The sequence below is a fragment of the Pan troglodytes genome, chromosome X (assembly GCF_028858775.2).
Source record: "Pan troglodytes isolate AG18354 chromosome X, NHGRI_mPanTro3-v2.0_pri, whole genome shotgun sequence".
Classification (NCBI taxonomy): domain Eukaryota; kingdom Metazoa; phylum Chordata; class Mammalia; order Primates; family Hominidae; genus Pan; species Pan troglodytes.
Genome location: NC_072421.2, coordinates 70812853 through 70828477, shown reverse-complemented (window position 1 = coordinate 70828477; position 15625 = coordinate 70812853). Strand labels below are relative to the sequence as shown.

The following is a 15625-nucleotide window of genomic DNA, read 5'->3' as shown; positions in this document are numbered from 1 at the left end:
ACAGCTAAAGCAGTATTTAGAGGGGAATTTATAGCACTAAATGCCCACAGGAGAAAGCAGGAAAGATCTAAAATCAACACCCTAACATCACAATTACAAGAACTAGAGAAGCAAGAGCAAACAAATTCAGAAGACAAGAAATAACTAAGATCAGAGAAGAACTGAAAAAGATAGAGACATGAAAAACCCTTAAAAAATCCATGAATCTAGGAGCTGATTTTTTTGAAAAGATCAACAAAGTAGATAGACCACTAGCTACACTAATAAAGAAGAAAAGAGAGAAGAGTCAAATAGACACAATAAAAAATGATAAAGGGGATATCACCACCAATCTCACAGAAATACAAACTACCATCAGAAAATACTATAAACAGCTCTATGCAAATAAACTAGAAATCTCAAGAAATGGATGAATTCATATACACATACATCCTCCCATGATGAAACCAGGAAGAAGTCAAATCCCGGAATAGACAAAAAACAAGTTCTGAAATTGAGGCACTAATTAATAGCCAACGAACACAAAAAAGCCCAGGACCAGATGGATTCACAGCTGAATTCTACCAGAGGTACAAAGAGGAGCTGGTATCATTTTTTCTAAAAGTATTGCAAATGATAGAAAAATAGGGACTCCTCTCTAACTCATTTTATGAAGCCAGCATCATCCTGATACCAAAACCTGGCAAAGACACAACAAGAAAAGAAAATTTCAGGCCAATATTCCTGACAAACATCAATGCGAAAATCCTTAATAAAATACTGGCAAACCAAATCCAGCAGCACATCAAAAATCTTATCCACCACGATCAAGTCGGCTTCCTCCCTGGGTTGCAAGGCTGCTTCAACATACACAAATCAACAAACATAATCAATCACATAAACAGAACCAATGACAAAAGCCACATGATTATCTCAACAGATGCAGAAAAGACCTTCTACAAAATTTAACACCCCTTCATGCTGAAAACTCTCAATAAAGTAGGCATTGATGGAATGTATCTCAAAATAATAAGAGTTATTTGTGACAAACCCAGAGCCAATATCATACTGAATGGGCAAAAACTGGAAGCATTCTCTTTGAAAACTGGTACAAGACAAGGATGCCCTCTATCACCATTCCTAGTCGACATAGTGTTGGAAGTTCTGGCTAGGGCAATCAGGCAAGAGAAAGAAATAAAGGGTATTCAATTAGGAAAAGAGGAAGTCAAATTGTCCCTGTTTGCAGATGACATGATTTTATATTTAGAAAACCCCACCATCTCAGCCTAAAATCTCCTTAAGCTGATAAGCACCTTCAGCAAAGTCGCAGGATACAAAAACAACTTGCAAAAATCACAAGCATTCCTATACACCAATAATAGGCAAGCAGAGAGACAAATCATGAGTGAAATCACATTCACAATTGCTACAAAGAGAATAAAATACCTAGGAATACAACTCACAAGGAATGTGAATGACTTCTTCAAGGAGAACTACAAACTACTGCTCAAGGAAATGAGAGGACACAAACAAATGGAAAAACATTCCATGCTCATGGGTAGGAAGAATCAATATCGTGAAAATGGCCACATGGCCCACAGTAATTTATAGATTCAATGCTATTCCCATCAAGCCACCATTGACTTTCTTCACAGATTTAGAGAAAACTACTTTAAATGTCATGTGGAACCAAAACAGAGCCCATATGGCCAAGACAATCCTAAGCAAAAAGAACAAAGCTGGAGGCATCACGCTACATGACTTCATACTATACTACAAGGCTGCAGCAACTAAAACAGCATGGTACCGGTACCAAAACAGACATGTAGACTAATGGAGCAGAACAGAGACCTCAGAAATAACACCACAAATCTACAGCCATCTGATCTTTGACTAACCTGACAAAAACAAGAAATGGGGAAAGGATTCCCTATTTAATAAATGGTGTTGGGAAAACTGGCTAGCCATATGCAGAAAACTGAAACTAGACCCCTTCCTTACACCTCATACAAAACATAACTCGAGACGGATGAAAGACTTAATCGTAAGACCTAAAACCATTAAAACCCTAGAAGAAAACCTAAGTGATACCATTTAGGTCATAGGCATGGGCAAAGACTCCATGAATAAACACCAAAAGCAATGGCAACAAAAGCCAAAATTGACAAACGGGATCTAATTAAAACTAATGAGTTTCTCTACAGCAAAAGAAACTATCGTCAGAGTGAACAGGCAACCTACAGAATGGCACTAAAGTTTTGCAATCTATCCATCTTACAAAAGGCTAATATCCAGAATCTACAAGGAACTTAAATTTACAAGAAAAAAAATCCCATCAAAAAGTGGGCAAAGGATATGAACAGACACTTCTCAAAAGAAGACATTTATGTGCCCAACAAACATATGAGAAAAAGCTCATCATCACTGGTCGTTAGAGAAATGCAAATCAAAACCACAATGAGATACCATCTCACATCAGTTAAAATGGTGATCATTAAAAAGTCAGGAAACAACAGATGCTGGAGAGGATGTGGAGAAATAGAAACGCTTTTACACTGTTGGTGGGAGTGTAAGTTAGTTCAAACATTGTGGAAGACAGTGTGACGATTCCTCAGGGATCTAGAACCAGAAATACCATTTGACCCAGCAACCCCATTACCGAGTATATGCCCAAAGGACTATAAATTATTCTACTATAAAGACACATGCACATGTATGTTTATTGCAGCACTGTTCACAATAGCAAAGACTTGGAACCACCCCAAATGCCCATCAATGATAGACTGGATTAAGAACATGTGGCATATACACACCATGGAATACTATGCAGCCATAAAAAAGGATGAGTTCATGTCCTTTGCAGGGACATGGATGCAGCTGGAAACCATCATTCTCAGCAAACTAACACAGGAACAGAGAATCAAAAACCACATTTTCTCACCCATAAGTGGGAGTTGAAAAATGAGGACACATGAACACAGGGAGGGAACATCACACACCAGGGCCTGTCAGGGGGTGGAGGGCTAGGAGGAGGGATAGCATTAGGAGAAATACCTAATGTAAGTGACAGGTTGATGGGTGCAGCAAACCACCATGGCACCTGTATACCTATGTAACAAACCTGCATATTCTGCACATGTATCCCAGAACTTAAAGTATAATAAAAAAATAGGCAAAATAGCTGAATAGATATTTATTTTAAAAAGACATACAAATGGAAAATAGGGGTATGTAAACATTTTCAACATCACAGATTATCAGAGAAATGCACATTAAATCCACAATGAGATATAATTTCACACCAGTTAAAATGACTTTTATCCAAAGATAGGCAACAACAAATGCTGATGAGGTTGTGGAGAAAAGGAGACCCCTATAGACTTCTGACAGGAATGCAAATTTGTACAACCATTGTGGATAACAGTTTGGAGTTTCTTTAAAAAACTAAAAATAAAACTACCATATGATCCAACAATCCCACTGCTGTGTATATACCTTTAAAAATTAGTATATTGAAAAGATTTTTGCACTTCCATGTTTATTGCAATATTATTGGCAATAGCCAAGATTTGAAAGCAACCTAACTGTCCATCAACAGATAAATAAATAAAGAAAATGGGGTCTGTATACACAGTGGAGTAATGTTCAGCCATTAAAAAAATGTTATCCTGTCACTGTCAACAATGTGAAACTGGACATCATTATGTTAAGTGAAATAAGCCAGGCAGAGAAAGTCAAACTTCACGTGCTCTCACTCATTCGTGGGAGCTAAAAATTAAAACAATTGAGCTCATAGAGATAGAGAGCAGAATAATGGTTATCATTGCCTGGGAAGTGTAGTGGGACGGGGGGAAGAAAGTGAGCATGTTTAATGAGTCCAAAAATTTTGTTACAGAGAATGAATAGGTTCTAGTATTTGATAGCAGGATGACTACAGTAAACAATAATTGATTGTAAACTTTAAAATAGCTAAAAATTGGAATATTTGTTTTACAAATAAATGATAAATGCTTGAGTTGATGGATACCTTATTTACCCTTAAGTGATCATTACACATTTTATACCTATGTCAAAATATCTCATGTATCCCATAAATATATATACCTACCATGTAACCATAAAAATTAAAAACTAATTTTTAAAAAAGTATACAGCAAACTTAAAAGCAAACAATAAAAAAATCACAGTGAAAAATTATGGTAAATATGTTGTGAAAAAAATTGTTAAAATAATAAAAATGCCCATTAGAAAATATTCACTTAATACAAAACACAACAGTAAAGAAGAGATATGGGAACAGAAAAACATAAAATGTATTTTAAATCAGTAAAATGGGAGGGGGGAGCCAAGATGGCCGAATAGGAACAGCTCCAGTCTACAGCTCCCAGCGTGAGTGATGCAGAAGATGGGTGATTTCTGCATTTCAATCTGAGGTACCAGGTTCATCTCACTAGGGAGTGCCAGACAGTGGGTGCAGGAGAGTGGGTGCAGCGCACCATGCATGAGCTGAAGCAGGGTGAGGCATTGCCTCACTCGGGAAGTGCAAGGGGTCAGGGAGTTCCCTTTCCTAGTCAAAGAAAGGAGTGACAGACGGCACCTCGAAAATCAGGTCACTCCCACCCGAATACTGCACTTTTCCAACGGGCTTAAAAAATGGCACACCAGGAGATTATATCCCGCACATGGCTCGGAGGGTCCTATGCTCACGGAGTCTCACAGATTGCTAGCACAGCAGTCTGAGATCAAACTGCAAGGTGGCCGCGAGGCTGGGGGAGGGGTGCCCGCCATTGCCCAGGATTGCTTAGGTAAACAAAGCAGCCGGGAAGTTCGAACTGGGTGGAGCCCACCACAGCTCAAGGAGGCCTGCCTGCCTCTGTAGGCTCCACCTCTGTGGGCAGGGCACAGACAAACAAAAAGACATAAGTAACCTCTGCAGAATTAAATGTACCTGTCTGACAGCTTTGAAGACAGCAGTGGTTCTCCCAGCATGCAGCTGGAGATCTGAGAACAGGCAGACTGTCTCCTCAAGTGGGTCCCTGACCCCTGACCCCTGAACAGTCTAACTGGGAGGCACCCCGCAGTAGGGGCAGACTGACACCTCACACGGCCAGGTACTCCTCTGAGACAAAATTTCCAGAGGAACGATCAGACAGCAGCATTTGCGGTTCACGAAAATTCACTGTTCTGCAGCCACCGCTGCTGGTACCCAGGCAAACAGGGTCTGGAGTGGACCTCTAGCAAACTCCAACAGACCTGCAGCTGAGGGTCCTGTCTGTTAGAAGGAAAACTAATAAACAGAAAGGACATCCACACCAAAAACCCATCTGTACATCACCATTGTCAAAGACTAAAAGTAGATAAAACCACAAAGATGGGGAAAAAACAGAGCAGAAAAACTGGAAACTCTAAAAAGCAGAGCGTCTCTCCTCCTCCAAAGGAACGCACCTCCTCACCAACAATGGAACAAAGCTGGACGCAGAATGACTTTGACAAGTTGAGAGAAGAAGGCTTCAGACGATCAAACTACTCCCAGCTACAGGAGGTAATTCAAACCAAAGGCAAAGAAGTTGAAAACTTTCAAAAAAAATTTAGACGAATATATAACTAGAATAACCAATACAGAGAAGTGCTTAAAGGAGCTGATGGAGCTGAAAGCCAAGGCTCAAGAACTACATGAAGAATGCAGAAGCCTCAGGAGCTGAGGCGATCAACTGGAAGAAAGGGTATCAGTGATGGAAGATGAAATGAATGAAATGAAGTGAGAAGGGAAGTTCAGAGAAAAAAGAATAAAAAGAAATGAACAAAGTCTACAAGAAATATGGGACTATGGGAAAAGACCAAATCTACGTCTCATCGGTGTACCTGAAAGTGATGTGGAGAATGGAACCAAGGTGGAAAACACTCTGCAGGATATTATCCAGGAGAACTTCATCAATCTAGCAAGGCAGGCCCACATTCAGATTCAGGAAATACAGAGAATGCCACAGAGATACTCTTCGAGAAGAACAACTCCAAGACACATAATTGTCACAATCACCAAAGTTGAAATGAAGGAAAAAATGTTAAGGGCAGCCAGAGAGAAAGGTCGGGTTACCCACAAAAGGAAGCCCATCAGACTAACAGCTGATCTCTCAGCAGAAACTCTACAAGCCAGAAGAGAGTGGCAGCCAATATTCAACATTCTTAAAGAAAATAATTTTCAACCAGAATTTCTTATCCAGCTAAACTAAGTTTCATAAGTGAAGGAGAAATAAAATCCTTTACAGACAAGTAAATGCCGAGAGATTTTATCACCACCAGGCCTGCCCTAAAAGAGCTCCTGAAGGAAGCACTAAACATGGAAAGGAACAACCAGTACCAGCCGCTGCAAAATCATGCCAAATTGTAAAGACCATCGAGGCTAGGAAGAAACTGCATCAACTAAAGAGCAAAATAACCAGCTAACATAATGACAGGATCAAATTCACACATAACAATATTAACTTTAAATGTAAATAGACTCAATGCTCCAATTAAAAGACACAGACTGGCAAATTGGATAAAGAGTCAAGCCCCATCAGTGTGCTGTATTCAGGAAGCCCATCTCATATGCAGAGACACACATAGGCACAAAATAAAAGGATGGAGGAAGATCTACCAAGCAAATGGAAAACAAAAAAAGGCAGGGGTTGCAATCCTAGTCTCGGATAAAACAGATTTTAAACCAACAAAGATCAAAAGAGACAAAGAAGACCATTTCATAATGGTAAAGGGATCAATTCAACAAGAAGAGCTAACTATCCTAAATATATATGCACCCAATACAGGAGCACCCAGATTCATAAAGCAAGTCCTGAGTGACCTACAAAGAGACATAGACTCGCACACAATAATAATGGGAGACTTTAACACCCCACTGTCAACATTAGACAGATCAACAAGACAGAAAGTTAAAAAGGATATCCAGGAACTGAACTTAGCTCTGCACCAAGCAGACCTAATAGACATCTACAGAACTCTCCACCCCAAATCAACAGAATATACATTTTTTTTCAGCACCACATCACACATTCCTAAATCGACCACATAATTGGAAGTAAAACACTCCTCAGCAAATGTAAAAAATCAAAAATTGTAATAAACTGTCTTTCAGACCACAGTGTAATCAAACTAGAACTCAGGATTAAGAAACTCACTCAAAACCGCTCAAGTACGTGGAAACCGAACAACCTGCTCCTGAATGACTACTGGGTACATAACGAAATGAAGGCAGAAATAAAGATGTTCTTTGAAACCAATGAGAACAAAGACACAACGTACCAGAATGTCTGGGACACATTCAAAGCAGTGTGTAGAGGGAAATTTACAGCACTAAATGCCCACAAGAGAAAGCAGGAAAGATCCAAAATTGACACCCTAACATCACAATTAAAAGAACCAGAAAAGCAAGAGCAAACACATTCAAAAGCTAGCAGAAGGCAGGAAATAACTAACATCAGAGCAGAACTGAAGGAAATAGAGACACAAAAAACCCTTCAAAAAATTAATGAATCCAGGAGCTGGGTTTTTGAAACGATCAACAAAATTGATAGACTGCTAGCAATACTAATAAAGAAGAAAAGAGAGAAGAATCAAATAGATGCAATAAAAAATGATAAAGGGGATATCACCACCGATCCCACAGAAATACAAACTGCCATCAGAGAACGCTACAAACACCTCTATGCAAATAAATTAGAAAATCTAGAAAAAATGTATAAAATCCTGGACACATACACCCTCCCAAGACTAAACCAGGAAGAAGTTGAATCTCTGAATAGACCAATAACAGGATCTGAAATTGTGACAATAATCAATAGCTTACCAACGAAAAAGAGTCCAGGACCAGATGGATTCACAGCCAAATTCTACCAGAGGTACAAGGAGGAACTGTTACCATTCCTTCTGAAACTATTCCAATCAATAGAAAAAGAGGGAATCCTCCCTAACTCATTTTATGAGGCCAGCATCACCCTGATACCAAAGCCGAGCAGAGACACAACCAAAAAAGAGAATTTTAGGCCAATATCCTTGATGAACATTGATGCAAAAATCCTCAATAAAATACTGGCAAACTGAATCCAGCAGCACAACAGAAAGCTTATCCACCATGATCAAGTGGGCTTCATCCCTGGGATGCAAGGCTGGTTCAACATACACAAATCAATAAATGTAATCCAGCATATAAACAGAACCAAAGACAAAAACCACATGATTATCTCAATAGATGCAGAAAAGGCCTTTGACAAAATTCAACAATGCTTCATGCTAAAAATTCTCAATAAATTAGGTATTGATGGGATGTATCTCAAAATAATAAGAGCTATCTATGACAAACTCACAGCCAATATCATACTGAATGGGCAAAAATTGGAAGCATTCCCTTTGAAAACTGGAACAAGACAGGGATGCCCTCTCTCACCACTCCTATTCAACATAGTGTTGGAAGTTCTGGCCAGGGCAATCAGGCCGGAGAAGGAAATGAAGGGTATTCAATTAGGAAAAGAGGAAGTCAAATTGTCCCCGTTTGCAGATGACATGACCGTATATCTAGAAAACCCCATTGTCTCAGCCCAAAATCTCCTTAAGCTGATAAGCAACTTCAGCAAAGTCTCAGGATACAAAATGAATGTACAAAACCCACAAGCATTCTTATACAACAATAATAGACAGACAGAGAGCCAAATCATGAGTGAACTCCCATTCACAATTGCTTCAAAGAGAATAAAATACCTAGGAATCCAACTTACAAAGGATGTGAAGGACCTCTTCAAGGAGAACTACAAACCACTGCTCGATGAAATAAAAGAGGGTACAAACAAATGGAAGAACATTCCATGCTCATGGGTAGGAAGAATCAATATCATGAAAATGGCCATACTGCCCAAGGTAATTTATAGATTCAATGCCATCCCCATCAAGCTACCAATTACTTTCTTCACAGAATTGGAAAAAACTACTTTAAAGTTCATATGGAACCAAAAAAGAGCCTGCATCGCCAAGTCAATCCTAAGCCAAAAGCACAAAGCTGGAGGCATCACACTACCTGACTTCAAACTATACTACAAGACTACAGTAACCAAAACAGCGTGGTACTGGTACCAAAACAGAGATATAGATCAATGGAATAGAATAGAGCCCTCAGAAATAACACCACATATCTAAAACTATCTGATCTTTGACAAACCTGAGAAAAACAAGCAATGGGGAAAGGATTCCCTATTTAATAAATGATGCTGGGAAAACTGGCTAGCCATATGTAGAAAGCTGAAACTGGATCCCTTCCTTACAGCTTATACCAAAATCAATTCAAGATGGATTAAAGACTTAAACGTTAGACCTAAAACCATAAAAACCCTAGAAGAAAACCTAGGCATTACCATTCAGGACATAGGCATGGGCAAGGACTTCATGTCTAAAACACCAAAAGCAATGGCAACAAAACTCAAAATTGACAAATGGGATCTAGTTAAACTAAAGAGCTTCTGCACAGCAAAAGAAACTAACATCAGAGTGAACAGGCAACCTACAAAATGGGAGAAAATTTTCACAACCTACTCATCTGACAAAGGGCTAATATCCAGAATCTACAATGAACTCAGACAAATTTACAAGAAAAAAACAAACAACCCCATCAAAAAGTGGGCAATGGTCATGAAGAGACACTTCTCAAAAGAAGACATTTATGCAGCCAAAAAACACATGAAAAAATGCTCACCATCACTGGCCATCAGAAAAATGCAAATCAAAACCACAATGAGATACCATCTCACACCAGTTAGAATGGCAATCATTAAAAAGTCAAGAAACAACATGTACTGGAGAGGATGTGGAGAAATAGGAACACTTTTACACTGTTGGTGGGACTGTAAACTAGTTCAACCATTGTGGAAGTCAATGTGGCGATTCCTCAGGGATCTAGAACTAGAAATACCATTTGACCCAGCCATCCCATTGCTGGGTATATACCCAAAGGACTATAAATCATGCTGCTATAAAGACACATGCACATGTATGTTTATTGCAACGCTATTCACAATAGCAAAGATTTGGAACCAAGCCAAATGTCCAACAATGATAGGCTAGATTAAGAAAATATGGCACATATACACCATGGAATACTATGCAGCCATAATAAATGATGAGTTCATGTCCTTTGTAGGGACATGGATGAAATTGGAAATCATAATTCTCAGTAAACTATTGCAAGAACAATAAACCAAACACTGCATATTCTCACTCATAGGTGGGAATTGAACAATGAGAACACATGGACACAGGAAGGGGAACATCACACTCTGGGGACAGTTGTGGGGTGGGGGGAGGGGGGAGGGATAGCTTTAGGAGATATACCTAATGCTAAATGATGAGTTAATGGGTGCAGCACACCATCATGGCACATGTATACATATGTAACTAAGCTGCACATTGTGCACATGTACCCTAAAATTTAAAGTATAATAATAATAAAATAAAATAAAAAAATAAAAAATAAAAAAATTAAAGAAAATAAATCATTAAAATGGCAGGTGTAAATCCAATTCTTTCAATAATAAAATTAAGTTTGAATAGATTAAACAATGTAATCAAAAGGCAGAGATAATGAAATGAGATTTTAAAAAGCAAAATACAGTTATATATTTTCTACAGGAGTCATACTTTAGATTGAAAGATATAAATAAATTTAAAGAAAGCATAAGTAGTATGCAGTGGCTATACTAATATGCAAAATTGACTTAAAGTAAAAATATTGCTGTGATAAGGGTAGGTATTATAATGAAATATGTTTTACTACCTCAGGAAGAAATAAAATTATAATACATGCATCTAACAACACAGGCTTAAAACAAATAAAGCGAAAACTAAGATAAATTAAAGGGAGATATATAAAGTTCAACAACAATAGCAGGCAACTTCAATGCATCATTTTCCATAATGGATAGGCACAACTACCAGGCAGAGATCATCAGTGAAATAGAAAACTTGCAATGCACTATAAACCAACTAGACCAAACAGACATCTAGGGAACATCCCACCTAATAGGAGAACAAACATATTTTTCAACTGCACAGGGAACATTCTCCAAGGTAGACCATATTTTAGAGCATTAAACAAACCACACAAATTAACATAGTTGAAATTACACAGTGTATATACTCCAAATAAGATTAAATAAAAATAGAAATCAATAGCCGAGGGAAATTTGGAATTTTCATAAATATATGAAAATTGAACAATATACTGATAAAAACCCACTGAGTCAAAGCAAAAATCACAAGGGAAATTATAAGATATTTTGAGAAGAATGATAATGAAAATACATTACTCCAAACATGGGACGCAGCTAAAGCAGTTCTTAGAGGGAAACTGATAGCTGCAAATGCCTATATTAAGATAGAGAGAAGATCCTAATGTAATAACTTGAACTTCCACTTAATAAACTAGAAAAAGAGGAGCAAACTAATGTTAAATCAAGTAGAAGAAAGGAAATAATAAAAGATTACAGAAGATATTAAGATATTAATGAAATAGCAGCAAAACAAAGAGAAAAATCAATAAACCCTAAAATTGGTTGTTTGAAGAGATCAACAATATTGACAAACATTTAGCTAAAATGACCAAGAAAAAAGTGAGAAGAATCAAATTAATAAAATTAGGAATGAAGAAAAGCATATAGAAAGTAACTTTACAAACATGAAAAGGACTGTAAGGGAAAGCTATGAACAATAGTATGCCAATGTATTAGATCACTTACATGAAATGGAATAACTCGTTCAAAGCCACAAACTACGGAGATTGACTCAAAACATAACCTAAAATCTGAATGGATCTACAATAAATAAAGAGGTTGTATTAGTACACAAAATCTTTAAAACTCTCTTCTAAGAAAAGCCCAGACCCAGATGGCTTCATTGGTTAATGCTACCAATCATTTAAAGAAAAGTTAATACTGCTCCCTCTCCCCCTCCCGCTCCCTCTCCCTCTCCCTCTTTCTACGGTCTCCCTCTCTTGCGGAGCCTGGACTGTACTGCCATGATCTCGGCTCGCTGCAACCTCCCTGCCTCGGGCTCCGGTGATTCTCCTGCCTCAGCCTGCCGAGTGCCTGGGATTCCAGGTATGCACCGCCACTCCTGACTGGTTTTTGTATTTTTGGTGGAGACGAGGTTTCGTCGTGTTGACCGGGCTGGTCTCCAGCTCCTCGCCTCAGGTGATCTGCCCCCCTCGGCCTCCTGAGGTGCTGGGATTGCAGACGGAGTCTCACTCACTCAATGCTCAATGTTGCCCAGGCTGGAGTGCAGTGGCGTGATCTCGGCTCACTACAACCTCCACCTCCCAGCCGCCTGTCTTGGCCTCCCAAAGTGCTAAGATTAGAGCCTCTGCCCATCTGCCACCCCATCTAGGAAGTGAGCAGCATCTCTGCCTGGCTGCCCATCGTCTGGGATGTGAGGAGCCCCACTGCCCGGCCGCCCCGTCTGGGAAGTGAGGAGTGTCTCTGCCTGGCCACCACCCCATCTAGGAAGTGAGGAGCGTCTCTGCCTGGCCGAACATCGTCTGGGATGTGAGGAGCCCCTCTGCCTGGCTGCCCCATCTGGGAAGTGAGGAGCGCCTCTGCCCCGCCACCCCGTCTGGGAGGAAGTGAGGAGCGCCTCTGCCCGGCTGCCCCAAATGAGAAGTGAGGAGCGCCTCTACCTGGCCGCCCCCTCTGGGAAGTGAGGAGCGCCTCTGCCCGGCCACCACCCTGTCTAGGAAGTGAGGAGCGTCTCTGCCTGGCCGCCCATCGTCTGGGATGTGAGGAGCCCCTCTGCCTGGCCGCCCCGTCTGGGAAGTGAGGAGTGCCTCTGCCCGGCCTCCACTCCGTCTAGGAAGTGGGGAGCATCTCTGCCCAACCGCCCATCGCCTGGGAGGTGAGGAGCACCTCTGCCCGATCGCCCCGTCTAGGATATGAGGAGCGCCTCTGCCCGGCCATCCCATCTGGGAAGTGAGGAGTGCCTCTGCCTGGCTGCCCAGTCTGGGAGGAAGTGAGGAGCGCCTCTGCCCAGCCATCCCATCTGGGAAGTGAGGAGCACCTCTGCCTGGCTGCCCAGTCTGGGAGGAAGTGAGGAGTGCCTCTGCCCGGTTGCCCCAAATGGGAAGTGAGGAGCACCTCTGCCCGACCGCCCCATCTGGGAAGTGAGGAGCACCTCTGCCCGGCCGCCCCGTCTGGGAGGTGAGGAGTGCCTCTGCCCGGCCACCCCGTCTGGGAGGTGAGGAGCGCCTCTGCCCGGCCACCCCATCTGGGAGGTGAGGGGCATCTCTGCCTGGCCGCCACCCTATCTGGGAAGTGAAGAGCACCTCTGCCCGGCCACCACCCTGTCTGGGAGGTGAGGGGCATCTCTGCCTGGAGGCCCTGCCTGGGAAGTGAGGGGTGCCTCTGCCCGGCCCCCCTTCATCTGAGAGGGGGGGAGTGCCTCTGCCCAGCTGCCCCATCTGGGAAGTGGGCACCTCTGCCCGGCTGCCCCGTCCAGGAGGTGAGGGGCGCCTCTGTCCGGCCGCTCCATCTGGGAGGTGAGGGGCGCCTCTGCCCGGCCGCCCCACCTGGGAGGTGAGGAGCACCTCTGAACGGCTGCCCTTCGTCTGGGAGGTGGGGAGTGCCTCTGCCCAGCCGCCCCATCTGGGAAGTGGGCGCCTCCCCCGGCTGCCCTGTTTGGGAGGTGAGGGGCATCTCTGCCCGGCCACCACACCATCTGGGAGGTGAGGAGCGCCTCTGCCCAGCAGCCCCATTTGGGAGGTGAGGGGCGTCTCTGCCTGGCTGCCCCATTTGGGAAGTGAGGGGCACCTCTGCCCGGCCACCCCGTCTGGGAGGTGGGGAGTGCCTCTGCCTGGCTGCCCCATCTGGGAAGTGGGCGCCTCTGCCTGGCCACCCCATCCGGGAGGTGAGGGGCACCTCTGCCCGGCCGCTCCATCTGGGAGGTGAGGGGTGCCTCTGCCCGGCCACTCCGCCTGGGAGGTGAGGAGCGCCTCTGCCTGGCCGCCCCGCCCGGGAGGTGAGGAGTGACTCTGCCCGGCCCCCCTTCATCTGGGAGGTGGGGAGCACCTCTGCCCGGCTGCCCCATCTGGGAAGTGGGCACCTCTGCCCGGCTGCCCTGTTTGGGAGGTGAGGGGCATCTCTGCCCGGCCACCACACCATCTGGGAGGTGAGGAGTGCCTCTGCCCGGCAGCCCTATTTGGGAGGTGAGGGGTGTCTCTGCCCGGCCACTGCCCCATCTGGGAGGTGAGGAGTGCCTCTGCATGGCCGCCCCGCCTGGGAGGTGAGAAGCACCTCTGCCTGGCCGCCCTTCGTCTGGGAGGTGGGGAGTGCCTCTGCCCGGCTGCCCCGTCGGGGAAGTGGGTGCCTCTGCCCGCCCACCCCGTCTGGAAGGTGAGGGGCATCTCTGCCTGGCCGCCCCATCTGGGAGGTGAGGAGCATCTCTGCCTGGCCACCCCGTCTGGGATGTGGGGAGTGCCTCTGCTCAGCCGCCCTGTCTGGGAAGTGAGGAGTGCCTCTGCCCGGCTGCCCATCGTCTGGGATGTGAAGAGCACCTCTGCCCGGCCGCCACCCCGTCTGGGAGGTGAGGAGCGCCTCTGTCTGGCCACCACCCCCTCTGGGAAGTGAGATGCGCCTCTGCCCGGCCGCCCTGTTTGGGAAGTGAGAGCGCATCTGCCCAGCCGCCCCGTCTGGGAGGTGAGGAGCACCTCTGCCAGGCCGCCCCATCTGGGAAGTGTACCTAACAGCTCTGAAGAGACAGCGACCATCAAGAATGGGCCATGATTACGATGGCAGTTTTGTCGAAAAGAAAAGGGGCAAATGTGGGGAAAAGAAAGAGAGATCAGATTGTTACTGTGTCTGTGTAGAAAGAAGTAGACATAGGAGACTCCATTTTGTTCTGTACTAAGAAAAATTCTTCTGCCTTGGGATACTGTTAATCGATAACCTTACCCCCAACCCCATGCTCTCTGAAACATGTGCTGTGTCAACTCAGGGTTAAATGGATTAAGGGCAGTGCAAGATGTGCTTTGTTAAACAGATGCTTGAAGACAGCATGCTCGTTAAGAGTCATCACCACTCCCTAATCTCAAGTACCCAGGGACACAAACAGGGCCGAAGGCTGCAGGGACCTCTGCCTAGGAAAACCAGTGACCTTTGTTCTCGTGTTTATCTGCTGACCTTCTCTCCACTATTATCCTATGACCCTGCCACATCCCCCTCTCTGAGAAACACCCAAGAATGATCAATAAATACTAAAAAAAAAAGATATAAAATGTAAGAATAATAATAATAAAATAAAATAAAAACAAAAAAAGAAAAGTTAATACCAAATTATTACAATATTTTCCAGAAAACAGAAAGGAAGAAAACACTTCCCAATTATTTTATTAGGCCAATATTATCCTGATAACAAAACCAAGCAAGATATCACAAGAAGACTACAAAACAATATGTCTTATGAATGTAGACATATTTATATACTCATTTCTTTAGGAAAAAAACCCTCAACAAAATAGTAGCAAAACCCAGATTTCACAACATGGTGAAGCAGAAACTCTCCTTTCCCCAACAAACACACCAATTGAGCATGAATTAATGGACAAATTTCCTTTTTGAGAAAC

At 43.2% G+C, this 15625-nt stretch overlaps 1 protein-coding gene across 1 annotated transcript; it reads right to left on the bottom strand.

Moving 5' to 3' along the window:
• Positions 1–12511: 12511 nt before the first annotated feature.
• On the bottom strand, positions 12512–14536 carry LOC129138853 (uncharacterized). Its single transcript, XM_054676944.1, has 6 exons — positions 14414–14536; positions 13720–13857; positions 13223–13348; positions 12915–12994; positions 12800–12835; positions 12512–12659 (listed from the first exon to the last, which is right to left on the bottom strand). The coding sequence occupies exons 1-6, from the start codon at positions 14534–14536 to the stop codon at positions 12512–12514; spliced, it is 651 nt and encodes a 216-aa protein (XP_054532919.1).
• Between the last annotated feature and the right edge of the window lie 1089 nt (positions 14537–15625).